Source organism: Streptopelia decaocto (assembly GCF_964273445.1).
Source record: "Streptopelia decaocto genome assembly, chromosome: 2".
NCBI lineage: Eukaryota > Metazoa > Chordata > Aves > Columbiformes > Columbidae > Streptopelia > Streptopelia decaocto.
Window position 1 is genome coordinate 136,923,824 of NC_138655.1, and position 23,602 is coordinate 136,947,425.

At 55.4% G+C, this 23,602-nt stretch overlaps 2 protein-coding genes and 1 long non-coding RNA gene across 3 annotated transcripts; 2 read left to right on the forward strand and 1 right to left on the reverse strand.

Moving 5' to 3' along the window:
* Positions 1-2,406: 2,406 nt before the first annotated feature.
* DLX5 (distal-less homeobox 5) lies at positions 2,407-5,325 on the forward strand. Its single transcript, XM_082045583.1, has 3 exons — positions 2,407-3,069; positions 4,200-4,384; positions 4,640-5,325. The coding sequence occupies exons 1-3, from the start codon at positions 2,715-2,717 to the stop codon at positions 4,970-4,972; spliced, it is 873 nt and encodes a 290-aa protein (XP_081901709.1). The 5' UTR covers positions 2,407-2,714; the 3' UTR covers positions 4,973-5,325.
* Positions 5,326-10,182: 4,857 nt separating this feature from the next.
* On the forward strand, positions 10,183-13,570 carry LOC309436013. The gene is made up of 2 exons (XR_014183264.1): positions 10,183-10,433; positions 11,038-13,570. It is a non-coding gene; the product is annotated as an uncharacterized lncRNA (long non-coding RNA).
* On the reverse strand, positions 13,121-17,605 carry DLX6 (distal-less homeobox 6). Its single transcript, XM_082044855.1, has 3 exons — positions 16,825-17,605; positions 15,715-15,908; positions 13,121-13,945 (listed from the first exon to the last, which is right to left on the reverse strand). Exons 1-3 carry the CDS (start codon positions 17,183-17,185, stop codon positions 13,694-13,696), a joined length of 807 nt encoding a protein of 268 aa, XP_081900981.1. The 5' UTR covers positions 17,186-17,605; the 3' UTR covers positions 13,121-13,693.
* Between the last annotated feature and the right edge of the window lie 5,997 nt (positions 17,606-23,602).

The window sequence follows — 23,602 nt, forward strand, 5'->3', positions numbered from 1 at the left end:
TGCCCTGCGGGGACAGCGCTGGCTGGGCCGCCCGGCTCCGCGGCCGCCGCCGCCGCTCAGTCTGGCCCCGGCGGGGGCGGCGGGGGGGGGGGGGCGGCGCGCAGGTAGCGCGGCGGCCCTGCGCCCCGCGCGGCCACGCCGTGGCGCTCTTGTCACGGGCACGGACGCCGAGCGCTCCGACGTGTCCGCGGCCGCGGCGCCCGCGCACCCGGTGCCCCGGGACCGGCTGCAACCCCGGGCCCCCCTCCGCGGATGAGCGGGGCTTGGGCCCGAAACGGCCGCGGCTGGACGCGGGGGCCCTGGGCAGGCGCTGAGCCGGCGCGGCGGGCATGTGCCGGTAAACAATGACCATATTGTGAAATAGAAAACAGACTCCGGCTCCCTCTGAAACGCTCGCTCCCCACCGGATGTGTTAAATAAAAACCGCTGGGGGAAAAAAACAGCAGAAAGTCAAGAAAATCGGGTTCGGGCTGGGAAGGACGGGGGGCAGGAAACCCGCAAACAGGGGGATTTGTATGCCCTCAACTCGGTAATCCTCTCACGGACTGCAATGGCTGCAGATGCCTTCAAAAAAATCAGCTTGGGGGTTTTGTGGTTGTAGCTGGTGGATTTCTGACTATTTTTTTCTTCTAAGATCGAAACTTCTTTTTTTTTTTCCCTGCCTTGCTTCTAAATAAAACAAGAGCAAACTTTCTCTCCTGCAGGAAACCGACCCAAATTTCCCCGGTGAGCTGCAAAAACAGCTTGTCAGGACGGCTTGGCCGGGACCCGCCGCGTCTCCGGCCGCTGCCGGGGCTGGGTGCGATACCAGCGCCCAGGTCTTCTCCTGTTTTCTCCCTTCAAACGGCACCTTCTTGCCCGGACGTGTTGAAGTGCAAGAGCCATGGAATTTATGACATAAATGGGCTTCCCCCCGACACACTCCCCCTGTTTAAAATCTCTACTGTCCCTTCCAACTGGATGCAAATTGGGAGCTTTAATAAACTTATTTCCCCCCACCCCAGTCGTAAACATATATCCCTCTCCGGTTCCTCTCTTTGGAAAAAAATAAAGAGGGGGAGAGATATTTCCAATGAATTTAAGTAAGTGATTCATATAATGAAATGCTTAGGGATTTGTTTAATGCGATTTTATATGAGCTGTGGACATGTCCAAAGCAAACAATAAGTTCAAGTACAACATGCATGGTTGTGTTACAAGTGTTACCCAGCTGGCTAGGAGATCTTCGGTGAGCAAACGGGCTAAATCTGGAGAGTAAACAACTTCAGAAAAATCTACAACTCCAGGTCACTGAAAACAGCCTTTTATTTGTTTTCCTTAGTGTCTAGTTAAATCTGATCCATTTTTTTGCAACGCTGCTGTAAAATCACCAGGGACGGGCATCACCAGTCCGTGGCTCGCCCCGGCCCGGCCGCAGAGCCCATCGCCTGCAACCTGGGTGCGCAGACGGGCGCGGAAAAACGGGTGCTGGAGAAGGAGGGTGAGGATGGTCGGGGTGCTGCGGGGGGACGGGACATCCCCGCACAGCGCCAGCCACTTCTGGGGGCCTGTTACTCGGGAAGTGGGCTCTCTGCGACGGCCTCCGAGTGGAGAAGCCTCGCGGTGGCCTCTCAGTGGTCCTGCCCACGCGTGAGGGTGATTTGAGCTCCCCTCGTGACGGGCATCTGACCCTGGGCTGGAGCCGGACCAGACGCTGAGCATCGCCGCGGGGCGATGAGGAGCGGCCACGCGTGGGGCCGAGGGGCCACAGGCGCATCTGGAGGGGCGCTGGCACTGCCCGGGGGGCCGGGAGATCTCCGCCCACGGGCATCGTGCCACAGCCAGGTCGCCTTTCCCGAAACACGCGGAGTGGGTGCCCCTATGCCGTATGGTGCCACCAGTGTCCCCAGCAGCTTCCCCACATCCCCATGACAGGGCGTCCTGGCGGGACGCTCCTGCCTGGCTCCGGGCCGTGTTAGGGTCTTCGACGCAGGAAATGATGTAACTAAAATTCAGGATTTTTAGGGGGTAATGTGATTTGCTTTATTTAACGCGGAGGTCATGGACGGCATCCCCCCGGAGAGGGAGGACAATCCGAGTGAAACCACCACGGTTAGACGCTAATGGTTATCGCCACCAGATCAGAAATCGAGTTGGGAACCAGGAGCGCCCGGTGCGTTGTTCCCAAGCCATCAGCGTAGCCAAGACGGATCGGACGCCAAATCCAAGCGGCGTGGCTACGGCCATTTCCCGGGGCTCTGCGGGCCGGAGGTGCGAGGGCACGGGGCTGCGCGCCCCGGGGGCTGCGGGGTCGGCCGAGCCCCTCGCCGGCTACGGGGGGAGGACGGAGGAGGGGAGCCGGAAACCTTCCGATCGCGACGCTCCGGCTCGGAGATTGCTGTTGGTATTCACTTTAAAGGAGCTTGAATGGGACTTTTTTTTTCTTTTTCTTTTTTTTTCTTTTTTTTTTTTTTTCTTTTTTAAGCCAAAGCTTTGTTGTGCTAAACTAGTTGGACGAGTTAGGGTGTCGCTGCTCCCGATTGCTCTGGCCAATGGAACCCGATCCACCCTGCTGTGCGTAAGAGCGCAATTAAGGATTTAACCAAGCCTATGCTGCACCCCAGCCAGCAGTCTGCCGGAGACAGACAGAGCGCCGCAGCCTCCTCCCCCAGACATGTCTGCTTAGACCCGAGCAGCCCCAGCAGCCAGCCCCAGCCAGTCGCCGGCTCCGAGCTATGACAGGAGTATTTGACAGAAGGGTCTCCAACATCAGATCCGGCGACTTCCAGGGTCCTTTCCAGACGGCCGCAGCCATGCACCACCCGTCCCAGGAATCTCCCACTTTACCCGAGTCCTCGGCTACGGATTCCGACTACTACAGCCCGGCGGGGGGAGCCCCGCACGGCTACTGCTCGCCTACCTCGGCTTCCTACGGCAAAGCGCTCAACCCTTACCAGTATCAGTACCATGGCATGAACGGATCTGCTGGGAACTATCCTGCCAAAGCCTATGCAGATTACAGCTACGCCAGCCCTTACCACCAGTACAGCGGGGCATACAACCGCGTACAGAGCTCCGCCAGCCAGCCAGGTGAGAGCCGGGGGCTGGGGACGTGCGGGGGGCTTCTGCGGCGGTGGGCAAGCTGGGAGAGTGTGGCCCGCCAAATCGCCCTTCCCTGCCCTGTGCACCGCGGGGATGGAGCTTTCCCTAAACCACAGGGAGAAATATATTTAAAAAGAAAAAAAAAATTAAAAAAAAAAAGAAAACAAAAGAAAACAAACCAACAATTTTTAAAAGGGAAGATTAAAAAAAAATAAAATAAAAGCTGGGTCTAGGTTTCCTGACCAGCCTGCACAGTGTTAAACTCAAATCCTAGGGCTAGTGCTTTAGAGAAGCAAACATCGCTCAAGTGCTTCGCTCCTTCCCTCCGCAAGAACAGGGGGGAAATAGCCGAGGCTTCTTGCGTGTCTCAAACTCGGGTTCGCGGTGGCAAAGAAAGTTTCCTTCCCCTGTGCTGGAGGGGCGGGGGAGGAGACAGGGAGGGGGAGCCCAGCCGTGGCGGGGCTGCGAAGCCGGGAGGGTTTTTTACCAGAAAACGCCGCGTTTTTAGCGCTTTCCATTTACTTCTAAGTTGCGGGGGGGAGGGAGTGGAAGGGACAGAGACAGGGAAAAAAATAAAGCAAGCCCGTAGCCAACCCAAGTGGCTGGGGCTTGGCTGGGACGAGCGCGGCCGCGGTGGCCCATGGAGACACGCCGGCGGCAGCGAGGGGAAGGCGCGGGCGTGCGGGGGAAGCGGTCGGTGCCCTGGGTAGGGCTCCGCTCCGGGCCGGCCTCTTCCCAGCAGGGCCCCAATAATCCTCCTAATTCCCGCGGCGGGCGCGCATGCCCCGCGCTGCCGCCCGCGCAGCGCTGCGCGCCCGGCGCCGCCGCCCTTCGCGGAGGATGCCCGGGCGGTCGCGGGGGGTGGAGGAGGGTCGGAGGCGGCCAAGTCCCGGAGCTGAGGGAGCGGGGCCTCGCCGCGGGAGCTGGCGGATGGTGCGCGGGGCCCGGAGGCGGGAGCCCCGGGGGGAGCCGCGGGGGCCCGTCGGGCCGGCGCCGCTGCCCTGCCCGGCCCGCGGGCGGGACGCCGCCGCCGGCGGTGCAGGCTGAGCGGAGCGGAGCCGTGTCCCGCGCCTTAACGTCTGCGTCTGTGTCTCTCTCCCGCCCTTGCGCCCATGCAGAGAAGGAGGTGGCGGAGCCCGAGGTGAGGATGGTGAACGGCAAACCAAAGAAAGTGCGCAAACCCCGGACTATTTATTCCAGCTTTCAGCTGGCGGCGTTGCAGAGGAGGTTTCAGAAGACCCAGTACCTCGCCCTGCCCGAGCGGGCCGAGCTGGCGGCCTCTCTGGGGCTCACACAGACACAGGTACCGCTCTGGGCTTGGTTTGGCTCTGCTGGGACAGGCCCGGCCTGGCGCAGTTCGGCCTGGCCCAGCACGGCCCGGCGGGACACAGAGATCGGGTGGCCGCGGCGGGAAGGGCCGGATCGGGCCCCGCAAAGGGGCCGGGAGGGCGACGGGGAACGGGTCTCGCAGCCGCGGAGCGCCGGCTTGCCGGGCGGGCATTAATGGTGTCGGTTTCCCTCCCCCCTCCCTCTTTCTTCCCTTCTCCTCTCCTCCCAGGTGAAAATTTGGTTTCAGAATAAAAGATCCAAGATCAAGAAGATCATGAAGAATGGGGAGATGCCTCCGGAGCACAGCCCCAGCTCCAGCGACCCCATGGCCTGCAACTCTCCACAGTCGCCTGCAGTTTGGGAACCTCAGGGGTCGTCCCGTTCCCTCAGCCACCATACCCACGCACATGCTCACCCTCCAAATTCCAACCCATCCCCTGCATCCAGCTACTTGGAGAGCTCCGCTTCCTGGTACCCCGCTGCCAACTCCATCAACTCCCACCTCCAACCCCACGGCTCCCTACAGCACCCGTTAGCGCTGGCCTCTGGGACAATTTATTAGAGTTTGACCCCCTTTTTTTTTTTTTTTTTGTTCCTTGGACTCCTGTGTTTTACTGTTAAGGAATAATAACAAAAGGAATGCATATGGGGAATTTTTTAAAGGGAAAAGAAACAAACAAAAAGATTAAAATGTGTAAAGCTTGTGCATGTAACTTATTGCATTTCAAAGGAAACCCTTTTTTATAAAATACGGACATTTTTTGGCTCAGCTGTGGACACTATCAATGGTGCCTTGAAATCTATGACCTCAACTTTTCCAGAGACTTTTTTTCAATGTTATTTTAACCCTGTAAATAATTGTAGATAGAGGAATTAAACTGTATATTCTGAATAAAATAAAATTATTTCGACCACGAGAAATGTTTCCAAATTACCCCTTCTGCTATTAATAAGGGAGGGGGGGAATAATGCAAATTTGCTTGCAGAGAGTGAATGAGGAAAGAGGGATTTTGAGGGGCCCGATCCTGGGCACCTACATTCGGTCTCTGCGCCGTGCCCTGCCACCGCAGCCCGGGCGTGTTGACAGGATCTGACCGCATTACGTTCCCACGGGCGAGCCAAAGGGCAGCGATGCTCTCTCCTCGCTGGAAAAGGGCCTTTTGCAAGATCGCGTACACCTTATCGCACAGTGATTTAAGCTGAAGCGAAAGCTGCCCATCCTAACGCTAGAAAGCAAATCTCTCGCCTTAAGCCGCCCTGAATCCTTTCCTGAGAGCAATTAGCGTCGAGAGCTGCACACTCCACAGCCCATCAGTCGCCCGTGTGCACTCGGCTAATTATACAAATTACGTTTCCGTCAAAGGGAGCCACTAAATATAAGAAAAGGATAAAATGAGGGGCCCGCTCCCCTTGCTCCTGGTAAAAGCCTGCGGCGGCTCCGGCTGAAGGAGGGACCTCGCGGAGGTACTTTTATTTTTTGTTCCGCTCTGTCTACACGATTCAGGGAAAAAGCCGGGCGGCGGATCTGTCACTTGCTCTGTCCGGTGCACCGGGGAGGGGATGGGGACACGGCTTCAGCGAGGTGGCCGGAGGGCTGCCCACGGCCACGCACCGAGCGTGGGTCCCCCTCCCAGCAGAAAACCCGGGTTTTCCCCAGCAGCAACAGGCCCGTGGGGACCCCACGACTACACACGTTTCCGCGGACTTCCCCCCTCTCCCTGGCCGCCAGGGGAGGAGCAGGGAGCAGCACTGGGACTCCACGGCCGTGCGGGGTAAGGCGGCAGCAGTACGAGTGACAAAGGCATCGTTTGAAGGATCCCCGAGATAAAAAATTACCCCCTGTCACCCGAGGATGGCGGGGAGAGCGCTGGCAGGGCTGGGAGGCGAGGCCTGAGAAGGGACGCTCCTGCCCTGGGGCGCACTTACCTGTCTAGTCTTCCTCCCCGTTGCCCTCCCACTCCTTTCTTCTCCCCCTGCTCCTGCCTGCCATGTTTTGTGCGTGTGCGTGAGTGTGCGTGTTCTTCTCCGCAAAGAAAGAAGCACGGGGTTGCTGTTTTGTAACAGGTTTGGGGGCTGGTAAAGGGCTTGCAGTACAATAGAACAGTTTGTTCGGTAAAGCTGCTCCCTGCACGCCGGGGAGGGTGCGTGGGTGCCGGAGACAGGGTGGCCGGAGCCCCCACTGGCTGCCTACCCCTGCCCGCTGCCCGGCGGGCGCTGCCGACTAACGGGCTGCCCTGCCGCCGGTGCCCGGCCGCTCCCCGCGTCCCCTCAGAGGCTCTGAGGACCGGCTCCTGCTCATTTCACTTGAAAGGTTTCAGGGACTTTCCGCGACTCTGGGGTTGCTGAAAACCTCGGCTGTGTCTCTTCTGATAACTTCCACTCCGTGGAAGGAAAAAAAAAAACAAAAAAAAAGCCAGAGCTTTTAATTTTCTTCCTTTTTTTTCCTCGTCTCCCTCTAGACAAGCATTAATATTATTTTTTTTTCAACCCGCAGTAACAGATTCTCCCCGAGGTCCCTTTCTTTTGCCGAAAGTCTTGGACACAAGAGGTGGAAGGCTATTTTCCAGGTCGGTCCACCCACCCTTTTATTGGAGGAGCTGCCGCGGGGCTACGATAACCTGCAGGGCCAGGAGGACTCGGGCGGACAGAGCAGCAGCAGCTCCAGGCAGGCGGGATGCCGGACAGTGATGGAAATTCACTCCGCCGGCGCTGGCCGGGCAGCCTGGGCTCTGGCACCTCTCTCCGTTCCGAGTCAGCTCGGCTCGGCTTCCATGCCGGTTCATCTCCCTGCTTAATTTGTCCTCCTCCCAGCTCAAGGTGGTATTGGGCAGGTCGGAGAGAGCCTGGCACCCCTTCCCGGGAGAGAGCAGCCAGGTCCGGCTAGGAAATGCCCCTCGCCGGGGCTTTCTGTCGCCGTGGCCCCAGTCCCAGTGCATACCCAGGGGGTACAGCCGGGGTGATGCTCCTGTGCCCCCTGTCATACACAGGGGCAGGCACACCCCGGCGCCTCTCCCCGCCCGGGCGCACCCCCGGGGTTCTGGCGGCGGCCTGGGGAACCCTGGCTTGTCTGGGCCTCCTCTCTTGACTCCCCGGGAGAGGGATGGGATGAACTGTCCTTTGTCTGACGCTGAGTTTGGGCTCAGTGGATTGCTGGCTCGGGGCTTGTTGTTTTTTTTTTCCCCCCCCCTCTCCCTTCCCCTCCCTTCTCTTTTCCTGGCGGCCACTTCCATGTGGAGCCGGGGCAGCTCGGGGAGCCGAGAGGAGCCACATTCCTGTGGGTGCCGAGCGGCTCCAGGTCTGAGCCACAGGGCCTGACACACACACAGAGCAGCCTGCAACCCCAGCTGCCCCAGCTCCAAAGCTCCTGGCACTGCTTGCACCCCTGGGGCTCTTACACTCACAGCAGATCCACCCCCCACACTCCGCTCGCCCCCAGATGGGGCGCACGCCCACAACACCCACACCCAGGCACACACAGCTGACTACCCGACAGCCCCCAGCTGGGGACACCGGGGAAACACCTTCCCTCGTCCCTCCCGAAAGAACCCCCCGATTCCCCCTGCCTGGGCATCCCCGCATCGCTCGGCGGGGAAGAGCCTCCACCCGGGGGAGCGCTGCCGCCTCGCCGAGTGACTCGGTTTCCCTCCCGCTCCCCCTGGGGAATAAAAAAACCCACGCCCTCCAACCTGCCACCGCGTCAAGGCAGCCCCACTCGTCAGGCGTTTCTGTCGCTCCCCTCGGTCTCCCCCATAAATTCATTCCCTTCGGGCGCTGCCCGCTCCGCCGCCGGCAGCGCCGTATCCCGAACGCGCATCGCACATGTGGCATCGATTAAAGATTTCTACCACGCAATTTTGCGACTGACAGACTTTAGGTGGCTCGGTTGTGGATTACGGAAAGGAGCTCTATTGCTTCAGAAAAATCGGTGGGGTGGGTGGGGGGAGAGAAGCCCCTCATCTTGCTTTCAGTCACTTCAGCGGTTGCCTGCAGTAACGCAATAACCTGTTTTATAGGTCAGAGAAGAACTGTGAAAATAGCAACCGCGGAGTGTACATTAAGCCTCCGTTCGTCTCTCTCTTTTGTAGGGAAAATCTGTGTTACATCAATTAAATGTTTCTTCTTTTTGTTCGGCGGTGCGTCTATTTACACGCGATTTGGGAGGATAAGCAACGGTTTATCTACCAGAGTACAGACCAGATAAACCCCGACGAGCACCCTGGCCCCGGTGTCTGTGTGAACACTCTCCACAGACACGGCCTCCAAGGCCGCGCGAACAACTCCCAACCCCCCTCGCTTCCTTATTTCCGTTTAGGTGAGGTCCGCGGAGTGGGTCCCGGCCAGAAGCTGAGACTGATTCAGCACTTGGCAAAGAGGAGCCTAGGGATGGCTCCTCGCTCTCCTCCCGCTGCTTGCCTTCCTCTTCCTTCCGGGGGAGTCCGAAGAGGTTGCCTAAACCTCATCCTGGGCTTTGCAGCAGGGATGGGCCAGCCTCGCCGGGCCGGATCCTGATTTGGCTCCGTGCTCTGCAGCGGCATCGTCTGCCTAATTGCGGAGCTGGCCCTGCATCCCAGGAAAGCTTTACAGTCTCCTCGATATGCACTGTATAACGCGTTTTATAGGGCTTTCTCCTCGCGGTATCCACTTGGCTTTCCTTTTCCTTTCTTCACGTTATTGTAATTAATTCCCGTGGAGAAAAGCGCGCAGAGGAAGGCTGCGGGCCGCGAGGCGCGGCTGCAGCTCGGGGAGAGCAGCAAGGGTCGGGGCCGGCACCCCTCCCGCCCGTGGGGCCAGACCCGACCGCTGCCCCCCCGCCCTCATCGGGACCCTGCGATACCTGCCGGCGGGGCAGCAACCGCCCTTTGATGATTTGGCCCGTTAAAAATGAAACGGGTTTGTGTGTTTCGTGCCCAGGGTTAATAAAAGCTAATCAGGAGTCGAAAGCGAACTAGCCCAATGAATTAACCTCGCTAGCTGCAGGTAGTCCTGTTAGCCAGGCTCCTTTAGTTAATTAATTACAATTGAATCGGATCTGTGATAATTTCCTTAAGGACCCCTGACGACTGGTCCAGCGGGTGCGCGGGAGCGCAAAAGGCCACGGACTCCGCAGCCTCCCGCGGAGGATGCCCGGCTCCAATGTCCTGCACCCCGCACCCCACACTCTCCCCCGCCCCGTTACGAGACTCCTGAGGCTTCTTGCTCGAAAGTGACGTTCAGTCACCTGAGAGGAGGTACACGACAAGGGCGAGCCCGTTTTGGGGGGTTGGGTGGGGAGCTCGGGGATGCTCCGGGCACCGGGGAGAGGCTGCCGGGAAGAGCCGAGCCGAGAGGTGGATTGATGCAGGCGGGAGCCCGAAGCATCAGCCCCTGCCTGCACATCAGGCTCGCACTCGTTGAGATTTGGACACGTAACGCTGCAGACCACTGATTTGCTATTTTCTTAATTCCCGCTCTTCTCATTCCCTATGAATCAAACAGTCTTTTGTCCTTCAGAGTTTGATTTGATCGCTACTGTTCACATTTCACTTTTGTATTTTTCTCTCCCTATACCATTACTCATTGAGTGCCCCGTGAAATTACAATCGTACATTTTCAACTCAGCAACCCATTTGCAGTGCAAAAATAGGGTCTAAATAATGGCTGAATTAGCCCTACTGGACAGTTTCAGATGTAACACTCTGTAATAATTATATTGCAGGCTGGATTAGGATGCTATTATCATAATCTGGACGTTTACAATTATCTGTAATTTGCAAAGATGCGCCAGGTCTTGATTACAGCAGGTTTTTTTTTTTTTTTTTTTATCAAGCTAACCATCACTAAACAGTGACAGTAATAACAGCTAATTTTGCTGGCAATATAAGAGGTGCTGGGGTGTGCAAACAATTTCACACCTGGATGTGCTCACTCAACCAAGAATATAGAGAAAGAGCTTCTGCCCTGAGACTCAGAAAAATATTCTCCACTGCTTCTGTTCAGTATAGATTTATAGACCCCGATCCTTGCTTAGCAGATTTTCACAGGGGGTAAGTTTTGGGGCTCGCTTGGGTTTGGGGTCGGTTTGTGACTGCTTCGCGCCTTCCAGTTTGAGGAAGGCTCCGTCTCTGCCCGTTCTACTTTCGCGGTCACTCTTGCGCCGGTGGTTTCCCGCACCGGGTCGGAACCCGACAGCTCCGCGCCCCCTTTCTCCTCGGTGCTGCCGGGGGCGGCGGGCGGCGCGGAGCGGGGGGGCGGCGGGGGCGCTCCCGGGTTTCCGGGGGGCGGCGCGGGTCTCAGCGCAGAAACCGTGCGAGCCCCGGGGCCAGCCCCAGCCCCGCAGCGGGGCGGCGGCAGCGCGCCTTTCCGCGGCTCTCCGCGGCGCCCATCCCGGCGGCCCCGGCGCGGCGGGCGGGCGGTGGCAGGTTTGGCGCTGGCGTGGGGAGCTGCTGCCGCTCCATCCATAGATGACGCTGTTTAACGAGAGTCTCCCGGGGCGGCAGCCGCGAGAGTGGGAGCCGGCGCTGCCGCTGCTGCCATTCGCTGCCACCCTGCTCTCGAAGGCCTGCCCGTCCCATCTTCTCCCGCTCTTTAAAAATTAATATTACCGTTTATTTGTTTGCTTGCTTGCTTGTTGTCTGGGCTTTATTTAAGCCTATCTGAGAAATCACTCGTGGGGAGGAGACGCACCGAGAGGATTTCCGAGCCGACCCTCACGCTGGCACCGGCAAGGCGTGCAGGCGAGGACGAGACCCCCGAAAGCCCACGGGAAGCAGCGAGCCCCCCTCTCCTACTCCTCAGGGCCCGCCAGCGGGGGTGTGGACCACCCGCCGCCATCCCCTCTCGGGGGTTGCAGCGAAAGGGTTAAGGCGGCTGCGGGGGCCGTGGGGGCCGGGATCTGCCAAGCTGGGCTCGGCTGGGCTGGGCTGGACTCCCCGGGCTGCGGGGCTCGTTCACCTGGGCATCTGCCGTCCCTCTGCGGGGGCGAGGGTGAGCCCGCACAGGGTCCAGCTTGGGGGGTGTGAAGCAGGGTTTTCTGAAAGATGCACACACTAACACACACACAAATGCTGTTGGTTTAAATGTATGGTAGCTTTCTCTCCAGTGTCATTTGAATAATTCAGTGAGCCCCACTACCAGCTGTACTTCTGAAGCCTCTTCCATTCTTTTCAGCATTATAATTTTGGTTAATTTTCAATTTTAGGCCCTACGTCTCTGCAATTTGTGTATGAATAACAGAATAATTTTCCTCTTTTGTTTCGCCTTTCCTGTTCCTGAATCTAAATAAAGATGGCTTTTTAGTATTAAAAGTGGAAGAAAATTACAGGTAATTATCTTTGACGGTAAAAACGCTGTAATCAGCGGGCTACATGAAAAATTACTCTAATTATGGCTGCATTTAAGAGAATGGAAAAAAACCTTCTTGTGGATAAAAACCTTAAATTGTCCCCAATGTCTGCTTCAAATTGGATGGCACTGCAGCTGGAGGCTTTGTTCAGAATTGATCCTGGGGAGCTCTGAACCCAAAGTTTCACAGTGGGAAGGGGAAAAAAAGAAAAGAAAACATTTTTCCTAATGTAACAATACGAATGGTAGAAAATGACAAGACTGATCGGTTTTAAACCACTCTGAAGACTGACTGAGCGTGGAAGTTGCTCAAAAAAAAACAAAAAAACACCCCCCCCCAAAACTGGTATATTGGTAAGTAGTCTTTGCTTTGTGTCTAATTATAGTGACTGTCCTTTTGCACGACTGTATGTAGCTGTCATTATATGGAGCACTCTGAGGATCTCTATTGACTTCTGATAAATGGCTCAGTGGTTTCAAGGTTCATAATTTGCAGGATGCCCAGGTCTCTAGCCATTAATTCTCGCAGTATGGGGCACCCAGCTTGGATGAGGAAAGGGCTTTTCATTGTCAGTAGTTGCTGTGCTTTCCACAAGCTGGTGAGGCTGGAGCCGGCTGGACAGCGTGTTGTGTGCCTGGGCACCTCTCACGGCTCTGCAAAGCATTCCGCAGCGTGCATTGTCTGCTCTTTAAAAACAAAGGAGGGCGCCTCCTTTCTTAATAATTTGGAGTCTCCAAGCTTTGGGAAGAAAGGCAGAGCTCTGAGCTTTGCCTCGGCGAAAAAGCTCAGCTCAGCTCAGCTGAGCAGCGGAGCAGTGAAACGGCAGCAGAAACGATCGGGTGATTAGAAACTTCTTCTAGGCTTATCTTTGCGGTCTCGATATCTCCTGTCGTAGTCGTAGCCTAAAACCTAACCAAACCGCCGGCAGATCCCCCGCCTCCATCCTTTCTGTCTTTGCTGGCAGATACATGTTCAGGTGGCGGTGTCTGTGAGCGCAAGCAAGCGGGGGGACAGCGTCCAGCTGCCTGGGCTGAACTGGGGGGGCAGGTCGGAGAGGTGGGGATCCGCTAAGGCGGAGAGAAATAGGACCCAGGCGGGCGTTTTGTGGCTTTTACTCTATATATGAAAGAAGACAAAAACATACAAAGTATATGTACAACTAAAATTCAACAATATATACAGAAAGGTTGCTCGGGGGAAGGTCCCCGTCGCTCAGTGGGTGAGGCTGAACCTCCCTTCTCCAGCCCGCCGCGGCGGGTGATGCCGCGGATCCCTCGCTCTGTCCTTCCTGCTCGTCTCCGGGAGTCTGTCCGACTGTGTGCGGGTGAGGGGGCTCTTCGCGGGAAAGACGGTGGTTTCTTCTGAGCCGCAGCCCATTGCATTTTGAGAAAGCATGCAGGTTTTGCTTCGTGGTAATGTTCTAATCTTACAGTATATTTTGATTTTTCAATCAGTTCTCCTTTTCTTTTCTCTCTCTTTTTTTTTTTTTTTTTTAATTCCCTTCTTCTCTCATTTTTTTCCCCAGTCCATATTTGGTGAATAAAATGAAGGAGCTTTGACTAGTCTCTCTTTCATCATGTAATGTCTTTAGCTCATTAAACAAGTAAAAACGGCTGCCATGGTAGATTCAGGTTCTTCTTGTGTGCAAAGTCTGTAAAAAGTTTGTTTTGACGTATACTCCACAGAGAAAGAGGTTGGTGCCTTGCAGTCCAAAGGAAAATATCCTAAAAAGAAGTGTCTTCTGTGCGCCAGAATGAAAATTGTGTCTTTCTGTTCAAGATCAATCGCTGAGGTTACTTAAAAAAAAAAAAAAAAAAAAAAAAAACCAAAACAAAACACTGTCTCTTTGCCGCATCTACAAGTTCACACAGAGCCTGTTAGCTGGCACGGCTTGGCAAAGCAGGAGAACTTCTTGCCATGTCGAGACGAGGCGTTCTTAGGAGATTATTTCTCTTGGACAATTCACATCATTTGTGGTCTCTGCATTGTGTCTTGATGTGGAGAAGAATACCAGTGAGAATAGCCAGGCATGTAGCTGTTGGGAGGCATATTGACTCCCTTGGCAGAAGCTGAAACGTCCCAGACTGGAGGCAGAGCCGGAGAGCGAGGGGAGAGGGCGGCGGAGCCGGGCAGAGGGTCGCTCTCGTGGGGGTTGCTGCCCTGCTTCAGCAGCTTCTTGAATTTGGAGCGCTTGTTCTGAAACCAGATCTTCACCTGTGAACCAAAACGCAGCGGTTATTAGGCTGCCGTCAGCACCCAGGGCACGGCAGGAGAGACCCCGGAGGTTTGCTCTAGAGAAGGTCTTGGGAGCCCACGCTAGTCGGGTGTGGATCTGGGGATGAGGAGGAGAAGGAGGGTGAGCTACTGCTGCTCTCGGGCTCTGGATGTAGGTGGAGAGAACAAGAGAGGCAAAGCGGAGTTGCAAAGCGAGAGGGATGAAGGTTTTCACCTGGAACCTTTTTTCCTCTGAGCAGGCCGGATTGATCGAGCTGAAACAGAATATATGCTCTGAGCTCTCCTGTTTTCACGCCTCATTCAGAATTTTGGAGGCCATTTGATCATTTGGGCAAACTGTTGTCAAACACGGGCAATCATATGATTTTGTGCCAGGAGACAGGAGCCAATAGACAAAGGGCATCTTACGAGGAAATCGTGCATCCGAAAACATGCACAATCGAGTGGTCCTTGCTGATGTGATGTGGGAGGAGGCACAATGAAACCAGGATTGTGGCTTTATTTTAAAAGTTTTTTTTTTAAAAAGGAAAGTAAAACATCTTGGAGAGTAATTGTCTATCAGACTAGCTTTGGTTCCCATCCTGCTCCTAATCCAGCAGAACTCCCAAGGAGGGAGCCTGCCCTCGATGAGGTATGCAAGGATCGGGCCCACTCTGGCAGGTCAGAATTATTGTAAGCATGATATATGCATGTAAGACATACATAAACACTTTTTTTTTTTTTTTTAATCAAGCAAACAAGTAAAACAACTCCCATGTGTGTATTTGACCTCGCAAACTTTGCAGATGTAATGTTAACATATAAGCAGGATCACTTGTCCAGCTGCATGCTCAGGATCGGGCCCCTAAATCTATGCATGCGAGAAAGCGAGAAAGAGAGACAGAGTGTGCATGCTAAAGATACTAAAATCCCATTTGTAAAACCATGAGTTCTATTCCCATGTTTAATGTTTGCTGAGTATTCAAAAATCGCTGGCTGGAAGCGACTGTTATCAATGACAATGATAAAATCCTGAAGTTATTTGCTAAGCTCATAAATTCCCATGATTACATTTTACCCAAATTGATCCCATCTATCCATGTAGTTCTGCACAAACCCCAAGCTGGGAAGCCTGTAATGCCTCATGTGTCTTTCAAACTTAAATTAGCAGAATGGCACAGCTACTCCAACCACACTTAACTATGGCTTAACCTGCTACAATTTTGTACACGGCTGTCTTTGATCTTCAGATCTATTATCACCTTTCGTACATTTTGCCCAAGGGTAACCACTGCATTTGCTTTAGTCATCCAGGGTGAATTTACTATTGATTTTACAGGTATTTCCTAACTTGTTCCTGCTTCCTCTCTACCTATAGGTTGATACGAGGCAGCTTTGCTTTGCTTTTAGCTCTACCTCAGGCCCAGCGATTCCTTGCCTTTGCTTTGTTCTCCTTCTCACAGCTAGGCAATTACATCTCGGTGCCGGAATTATCCGAAAATATAGGCAATTTAGAAATGTAACGCGTGGCATCAAAAGAGAGCGTTTGCTCGCAAGAGGGCTGAGGGAAGGGCACATTCAGCTCCTTCTGCGGTAGACCGGCGTCTCTGTCGTGCATCTGTTGTCCTATCACATATAGATGGGGGACCGTGTGCATTACCTTTTCCACCGTTCCCATACGGAGGCCAAAGCGTCTAGGGAGGAACGTACTTGGCTTGGCCTTTATGTCTCGCGCAGGATTTCGGTGATTTGGGATTCCCAGTAATTACCTGTGTCTGGGTAAGTCCTAATGAAGCTGCCAGTTCAGCTCTCTCTGGAAGTGCCAGGTACTGAGTCTGCTGAAAGCGATGATTTAAAGCCTGGAGTTGTAGACTAGAGTAAATGGTTCGAGGCTTCCGAATCTTTTTCCCTTTTCCATTGAATCGGATTTCACCGTTTTCAATCACTGTGGTTTTTTGCTGATCTGCAAGCGAAACAACACAGCTGAAACACCACCCTCCTTAGCTATTTGACGAGAGCATTTTGGCTGCAGGAGCTCCTAAAAACCCAGCAGCCTGCCCCGATGTCGGTTCAACACCATCGCGTACACATAGGCTCCGGCTCCTTAAAGACACGCTGCTGCTTGGGAGCTACCGGGAACTAAAACAACCGTCCGGGCATAGTGGGCGCGCTGCCTTTCCCCCGGGGGAGAAAAAAAAAATCATAATATTTAAAAAACCCAAAGCATTAAACTGCAGCGCTGGCTTCGTAAAGGGATGCCTGGCTCCAGGGCCATCCAGGTTTTACCCAGCTAATTGACTTCGCGTCTCCAGTTTGGTGGTCAGTGAATCACCAGTCCGAGACATTTAACAATGCTTTCCTCCCCTTGCCCCCCCTGCCGTGCCCCTCCGGATGAATACGTACAAATGAGCGGTTCTCTGCAAAAAAAATACATAAATCAGACGGCCCCCGAGCGGAATGCGACCCGCTCGCCTGGAAACTTTCACTCCTCAGGTGTTAGCAGGAATTTTGCCTAAAGCCGGTCCCGCCGTAACAAAGGAGCGCCGTGCGCAGCCCCCTGCGCGCCGGCCGCGGGGCGAACGGGGAGGCGCCGCTGCCCAGCGCCGCGGTACCGCCGGCAGCAACCGCCGGCTGGGGTAGAGTGCGGCGGCCCCGCCGCCGGGTACCGGAGCAGTAGGCCCGCGGAAGGGCCGCGGGAACAAGCAACCCCCTTCTCTACCCGTCGCCCCGCGCACCCCAGGGCCGGCATCTCCCCTGGCAGGAGCGGGGGGCACGACGGGGTTTGTTATGCAGGTGGCCGGGGGTGGCCGGAGAGAGGCCCGGGGATGGAGGGATGGGGAAGAAGCTGGCAGCGGGTTAGGGAACCGGTGCCGGCTCACCTGCATCGTCCGCCCGCGTCTGGCTGGCCGCGCTGCTGTTGTGGTAGGACTGAAGGTAAGGGCTGTGCTGCGAGTGGCTCACGTAGGGGTAGGCGGCCAGCGAGCGGTGGTTGTAGGAGCCGGCGCTGCCGGAGTAGGGCGAGCTGTGGTGGTGATGCTGGTGGTGCGGGTGCGAGCCGGCGGCGGAGTGCAGGCAGTGCAGCGGATAGTGGGCGCCGGCCATGGCCGGCGAGCTCTGCTGGGAGTGGGGCGGCGGTGGCGGCTGCGGCGGCGGCGGCTGCTGCTGCCCGAACTCCATGAAGGCGGATTTGGAGGAGTCTTGCGCGTCCAGCCCGTCAGCCATCGTAGTCATGGTCATCATCAAAGTTTGGGAGGGAGAGCGCGGCGCTCCCCGGCTCGCCCCCCGCGCTCTGCCTCCTCTCTGCCCAGCCACCGCCGCTCCCCTTACCCGCCGCGGCACCGCTGGAGAGGCGGCGGTGATTTAATTTAATTTCTTTTCTTTTTTTTTTTTTTTTCTTTTCCGCCTTTTTTTTTTCTCCCCCCCCCCTTTCTCTCCAAGGAGCCGTTGTGCGAGGGGCCTCGTTCACTGAGGGAGGGGAGGAAGGGGAGGGCGGTGTGCGGGGTGTGTGGAGGGGGAGGGCGGGCTACTCCCGGCGCTTTTTACGCCGCTCTTTCCCTTCACCCCCCCCCCCCCACCCCGCTCCGGCGCGTGGGGTGGTTGTTTTTTTTTTAGTTGTTTTTTTTTTTTCTGAGGGGGGGGCGGCGGGAGGAGTGGGGGGTTAAGGTGGGAGCCGGGAAAGTTGGGGGCTCCGGCGCTTCGACTTGAAGGGCAGGGACGCGCACAAGTCGAATGGTTCGTCTCCGGAGGGCAGCGCCTCCCTCATTGGTCACTCAACCCCCTGACGTCACCGCCCCGCCGCGCCGGCAACGCGCGCGCTGCCCGCGCCCGCCCCCCTCCCCCCCCCCTTTTCCCCCACCCGCGCGCGGGGTGCGGAGCGCGCGCGCGCTGCGCACCCCGCGCGCGGGTGGGGGAAAAGGGGAGAGCCTGTTCCCATCCCCCTCGCCACCCTCCCAAATCACAGAGCCCCTCAACACAAGACACCCCCCTACCCCTCCCTTGCGCGGTATTTTCGCTGTGGCGAAGCGACGCGCAGCGCATTTTCATTTTCTTTTCCTTTCTTTTTTTTTTTTTTCCCCCGCTGAAAGCAGCGGCGGCAGCAGCAGCTCCCGTAATCGCTTTCAAATATATGCAAATGGCTACGTGCGGTTGGCGGTTTTGGCAAAAGCTTGATTAGTATATAAACGACCCAAGGAAAAAAAAATAGAAAAAAAAGCGCCTGCGCCCTAAATTTGTCTTTAGATTACAATTCCAGTTGATTTTATTTTATTGTCAACATTGTTAATGATAAAAATAGAGTCGTTTTACAGTTATTTTTACTTTCTGGAAGGAGGCAATTAGACTTCTAATCAGGAATACACAAAAATCTCCCATGATTAACTGCAGTACTTTGTTCAAATTGCTGCTATAAAATTCAGAACAATTTGCCTGTAATGATTATGGACTGGGTTTATTTTGGGAGGTGGAATAAAAGTGGATATAGCATAAATTATCCTCTAATTATACACCAGTGTCGCCTCAATTATCCTCTTATCAAAATGGTTGTCTAACTGCCGCATTTAGTTTCAATTCTCTCCTTTTTTCTATAAAAAGAACTTCATACCTTGTTATTATTAATCCATTTATTATTTGCAAGGGGATTTATATCCGAACATCCAGGTGGTATTACCACTTCTCTTACAAAGATGGACTGGGGAAAGACATTAAGTTTGATCCAGCACGGCAGAGGATCTCTCTCTCTCCCCTCTTCTCTCTCTCCCATCTCTCTCTCTCACTCCCTCTCTCTTTTTTCCCCCTCTTTCCCTCGCTTAAATCTCCTCGCGTCCAGCTAAGCATGAACTCCAGAGACAGACCCCACCGGAGAGGACTGAGGTAGGAAGGACCCGGCGGAACTCGCTAAGCCTTGAGAAATCCGAAAGTTGCTCTAGATGGGGAAACGGGCTGGAGGCTTCGGGTTTGGAAAACCAACACGGGTACCAGCAGCCGCAAAACCCCGCACAGCCCAGAGACATCCCCAGACCCAGGACAGGTCCGGACATTGCCTGAGGATTGGTTTCTAAATTTTGCAGATTTTTTTTTCTTAACGCGTCGCTTTGGGAAATATTTAGAGGGTTTTTCTTTTTTTCACTCTGGGATATTTTTCCCCTCTCTCTTTATTAATTTATTTTCGGGTTTTGTTTCTGCGCAGCCCGGTCATTAGCTCTGGGAAGCCGGGGGATGTGAGCCCCCTCTTTGCATACCACACGGTCCATGGGGGTGGGGGGAAGGGGGATGCGAAGCGATGCTCGATCGGTGTCAGGGCATAACCCGTAGTCCTTCGGCATTTATAGTTCAGCCGACTTATTTCAGGGGGGGTTATGAAGGATGTGTGTCTGTTTTTTCTTTGCGGTCGGGATGTTTTGTGCCCCCTTACACACCCTCTTATCGTTGTTTCACTTCTTGAGCCCTTGGAATCGCTTCAGTAACTCTGAATGCAGTTGTAAGTGTCTTGCCTTGTTCTCCTGCTTTTAACAAGAGTTCCACTCTAACACGCGAAAGGGTAACCCGATCCATGCGTTTACAAATCTACAATGAATAAAAATATAGAGAAAGGCGAAGAGAAGGTAAAGAATTCCTACTGGGACTCTTTATTCTTAGGTGTAGGTAAGGTGTTCAATAGGAACAGGTACATTTGGCAGTTTTATTGCTTTATACCCTCTAGCTTGCTGTTAACATCATTAAGGCGTTTTTTCGCAGGTGCACATACTAGCATTTTCTCCAGCAGCAAGAGCATGCATAACAAAAGGTGTCAGAAAATGGGCTGGGGAGTGTTTGCAACACGTTGCTTTCTTATTTCGAAATAATTCCTGCCGCATAATGAACGCTAACCCGAGAATGGCGGAAAGTTGAGCAGGAGAGGAGACCGGTTTGAAATAATACCTGGATGCCGCCTTAGCGAAGGGAATAAGGCGTCTGAGTCACGAAACGTGAAACAAAAAAAGAAGAAGAAAAGGCAGGGAGAGTCTGCAGGAGCTGCTCCCTTCGATAGGAAGCAAATGAAGTCGCATGTGCATCCCTCGTTCAGCCTAGCTGACGGACGAACTGCGGCGGGACGAGTGGGTGTCGCGCCCGCGGGACAGGCAGCGGCTCCGGGTGGGGGTCGAGGGGAGCGGCAGTGCCGCGGGGGTGCGGGAGCACCGGCGGGAGGAAAGGGCTGGGCACCCGGCGCTGCTCTTCCCTGCGGTGCTCAGCCATCCTCGCCTGTCGTCAGGACAGTTGACTCCATCCAGACTCACACCAATAATTTTCCCCAATTTAATTAGGCAAATCTCACGGTATGGAGCTGCCAGTGATTGGTCGATGTTAATGACTCGGCTGCAAGGAGTCACGATTCTTGTCAATATTTATTGTTTTCTTTTCTTTTTAACCCCTCTCCCTCCCCCTCATTCCCCTTTTCCACGTCGCCTGTGGCACGAAGGATCCGCGCCTGCGGGGAGGGGGAGCGCGGCGGGCCCGGGGCACCGTGGGTGGCGGGACCGGGCTGCGTGTCACGGCTTGGCATGGCACGGCTCGGTACGGTACAACTTGGTGCGGCGCGGCTCGGCACGGCTCCGGTGCCTGCCCGACAGAGCTGTCCCATGCCCCCTTGTCCCATCGCCCTGCCTCCCTTCCCCCCTTCCCGTTACTCGCACCGGGGGGCGGAGGGTAAGGGGGGCCGGAGTTGGGGGGCAATAGGGGCCCGAGCCGTGCCCTGGCAGAGTCAGCAGCTGTAGGATTATTTATTCTCCGAGGGGCAGGCAAGCCCCGCGCTCTGGCGGCGGGGCGGGGGTGCCGGGAGGTCCTTCGCGGCCGGGAAGCCGCGCTGCGGGGCACCAGCCCCCCCTCCCGGGTCCGCCTTGCGTGCAGCCGAGCTCCGTTACAGGGCTCCTTCTGGGGAAATCAGACCTGGATCAATAGCTCTGGACGTACCAGAGAAGTGAGGTGCTCATTTTCAGGGTGGATGACTCATGAAAGTGGGGGAGGGGGAGCGGACACCCAGCAGCACCTATTTCCCTCTCACTGAAGTGCATTCGAAAGCGAGCAGGCAGCAGCCACGAGTGGGGTGCGGAGCTGCGGTGGCGGGAGCTCACGGGGGGTATCTGCCTGGCGGGGCCGACCAGGCGGGCTGGGGCAAGGTGCGAGTTAGGGGACGGCTGGGGACTACCTTGGGGCGGGAGCCCCCGCACCGCCACCTGGGAGCACCCGTCCACCCCTCCGGGAAAAGGCAGCTCATCGTCTGCTACCTCCCTGTCCGGCTTCTCCGGTCGTTACCCGACCAAACCCGAGCTCCCGGAGAGGGAGACTGCATCCTTGGCAGAGGATGATAGGGATGCACCCTGCACATTGCTCCGCACCGGACCCCAGGCAACTTCTCGCCCTGGCCGCGTATCCTCGGCCGGGCTTCTCCTCCCCTTCACCCCCTGGTTCATTCTTTCCCGGGGATACGCTTCGCAAGTCACCCTCGTTCGCCTGGAGGCCAGGGAGGCCTTTACACCTCGAGTAGGATTAAGGCCAGTCCTTCTCCTCACCCAGGTTGGCTGACAGCCGAGGGGACAGGGCTGCCTTCTTTCCCCTCCGCCCCTCCCCGGTGCTCGACCGCTCCGCTGCCGCGGTGAGGGGCGGAGAGCGTGGCATCGCGCACCGGGCTGCCTGTGCCCCGGGACTGGGTGACTTCGTGCTACCGGTCCTCCGTGTCACCTTAAACCGCGTCCCTTTAATGATCTTTGCGGGTAGTACTTTCAAAAGACCAAAGCGTGTGTGCGTGGTTTAAAAGAACGTTTGTGAGACGAAAGATGTCACACAACAGACACAACAGTTGGAAGGAGCTGACGAACTACAGGAAACGGGGTTCTATTTTTAGGGTATAATAGGAAGTTAATATAAGCGGCCAGAGGCTTCCTATATGCCTCCAAGCACCTTCTGTTCCATTCATTCATTCATTCGTTCACTTATTCAAGTGTTCAACAATAACAACAGGGGAAAATAAACATTCCTGTTCTGTTTCTCATCCTCCCCTTTCTGGGAAGTCCTGCTTTGGTGTTTGCACGGGTGGGCTCTGCGAGCGGAGACCCTCTTTGAGGTTGTTAATTTTGTTTGTTGGGGGGGGGGTGTGATAGCTGATGGCGTTCATCAGGCGAGACTCCCCCAAGATGCTGTCGTTGGGGGGTTCCTGCGCGCAGTGAGCAGGGGAAGAGGGTTGCTCTCTGGGAATCTATATTCCCCCTCTCCAGTTCACACCAGAGTCCGGGAGAGTGTTTTCTGTCCCACCCTGAGCAAGGTGGCAGGGAAAGTCCGAGAGAAGATTATTTCAGGAATGATGTTAATGCGTGTGGGTTGTTTTTTTTTTTTTTTTTTCATGGAAAGCACATGTACATGCACAAAGCGGATCTTACAAAAGGATTTTTAAAAGGGGCAGAGAAATGCTGGAAGTGGGGGAGGAGAAGGTTAGTGCCTGAGCCCGGTTATTTAGCGACAGAACGGAATGCACAAAGCAATCTAAGGGCGCTCGGGAGAGAGTGGGGGTCTCCTGCAGAGCAGTGGTGGGAAAATCTCGAGAGAAGTGGAAAGCCGGAGAATATTCCCGCTATCGGCGATCCTCTCCAGATGCATTTTTGCGGGTGTCCGCGGCCGCACGACGCGGCTGTGCAAGGCGGCTGCTCGGCACGGCACGGCTCGGCAGCCGCCGTCCTGCCCTGGCAGCGCGGCCCTGCCCGCGTTGTTTACAGCTCCCAGAGACGCAACAGCAAAATATCTCGCTTTATTTCTGCCGATAGCATTTTTTCCCCCGGTCTCTCAGTCCTGTTTACCCCAAAACACATGGTCTTCTTTCTTTCTGCCAGCATGTCATATTGCTATCGTCTTAATAGTAGCTGAGTGGTGAGCAAAGACTGCCGCAAAAGGAGGTCACCTCCCCAAGCTGGAAGCGAGCTATTTTAAGGAGAGACTGGGGAATTTGAGCGCTGCCAGTGCGAGAGCAAGAGCGGAGCGGAGGCTCCTCTGGATTTCAACCCACTAACATTATAACAGACAGGCAGGCGTCAATGGCTTTCCATACCGCGAGTGCGAAGGAAGTGGCAGGGAGGCTGAGGGGGGGCTAAACCCCAGCCCAGCCTCGCAGATGGATCACACACGCCGCTCTCTGTATTGTAGCCTGGGTCAAAATAATAGGAGTCAGAAGGGGAAAGATCCAGAGGGAACCAGCCACTGTCTCTTGTACAGATCTGTAGCGAAGCCTTTGCTGTAATTAAAACCTTACAGCCAGATTCATACAATGTGTGACTTTGCAAAAGGTCGGGGCTTTTTGTTGGTTAATGTTTTGTTGTGTTGTTGTAGTTAGTTGTTTTCCTTGATGGGGGGTGTGAGTATCTGGGGGGACGGATATGCTGGATATCTGCTTTAAAATGGAATTAGGCTTCAGACGAGTGGCTGCCCGAATGAGGGATGGGACCCCGGCGTAGAGGGTCGCGGCGCTGGGCTTGGGCGCTCTCCTCTCCCCACACCTGGCCAGGTGTGCAACCACACCGCCTTAGCCGAAACCCCGGGGACCGCTCGCTCTCGCTCTCGCCCACACGGCGAGACTGGCCCCGGCGTGAGGAATCCCCGTGAAGAGTCTGAGCGGGTGGGTTTGCCTTCCTAGCCACG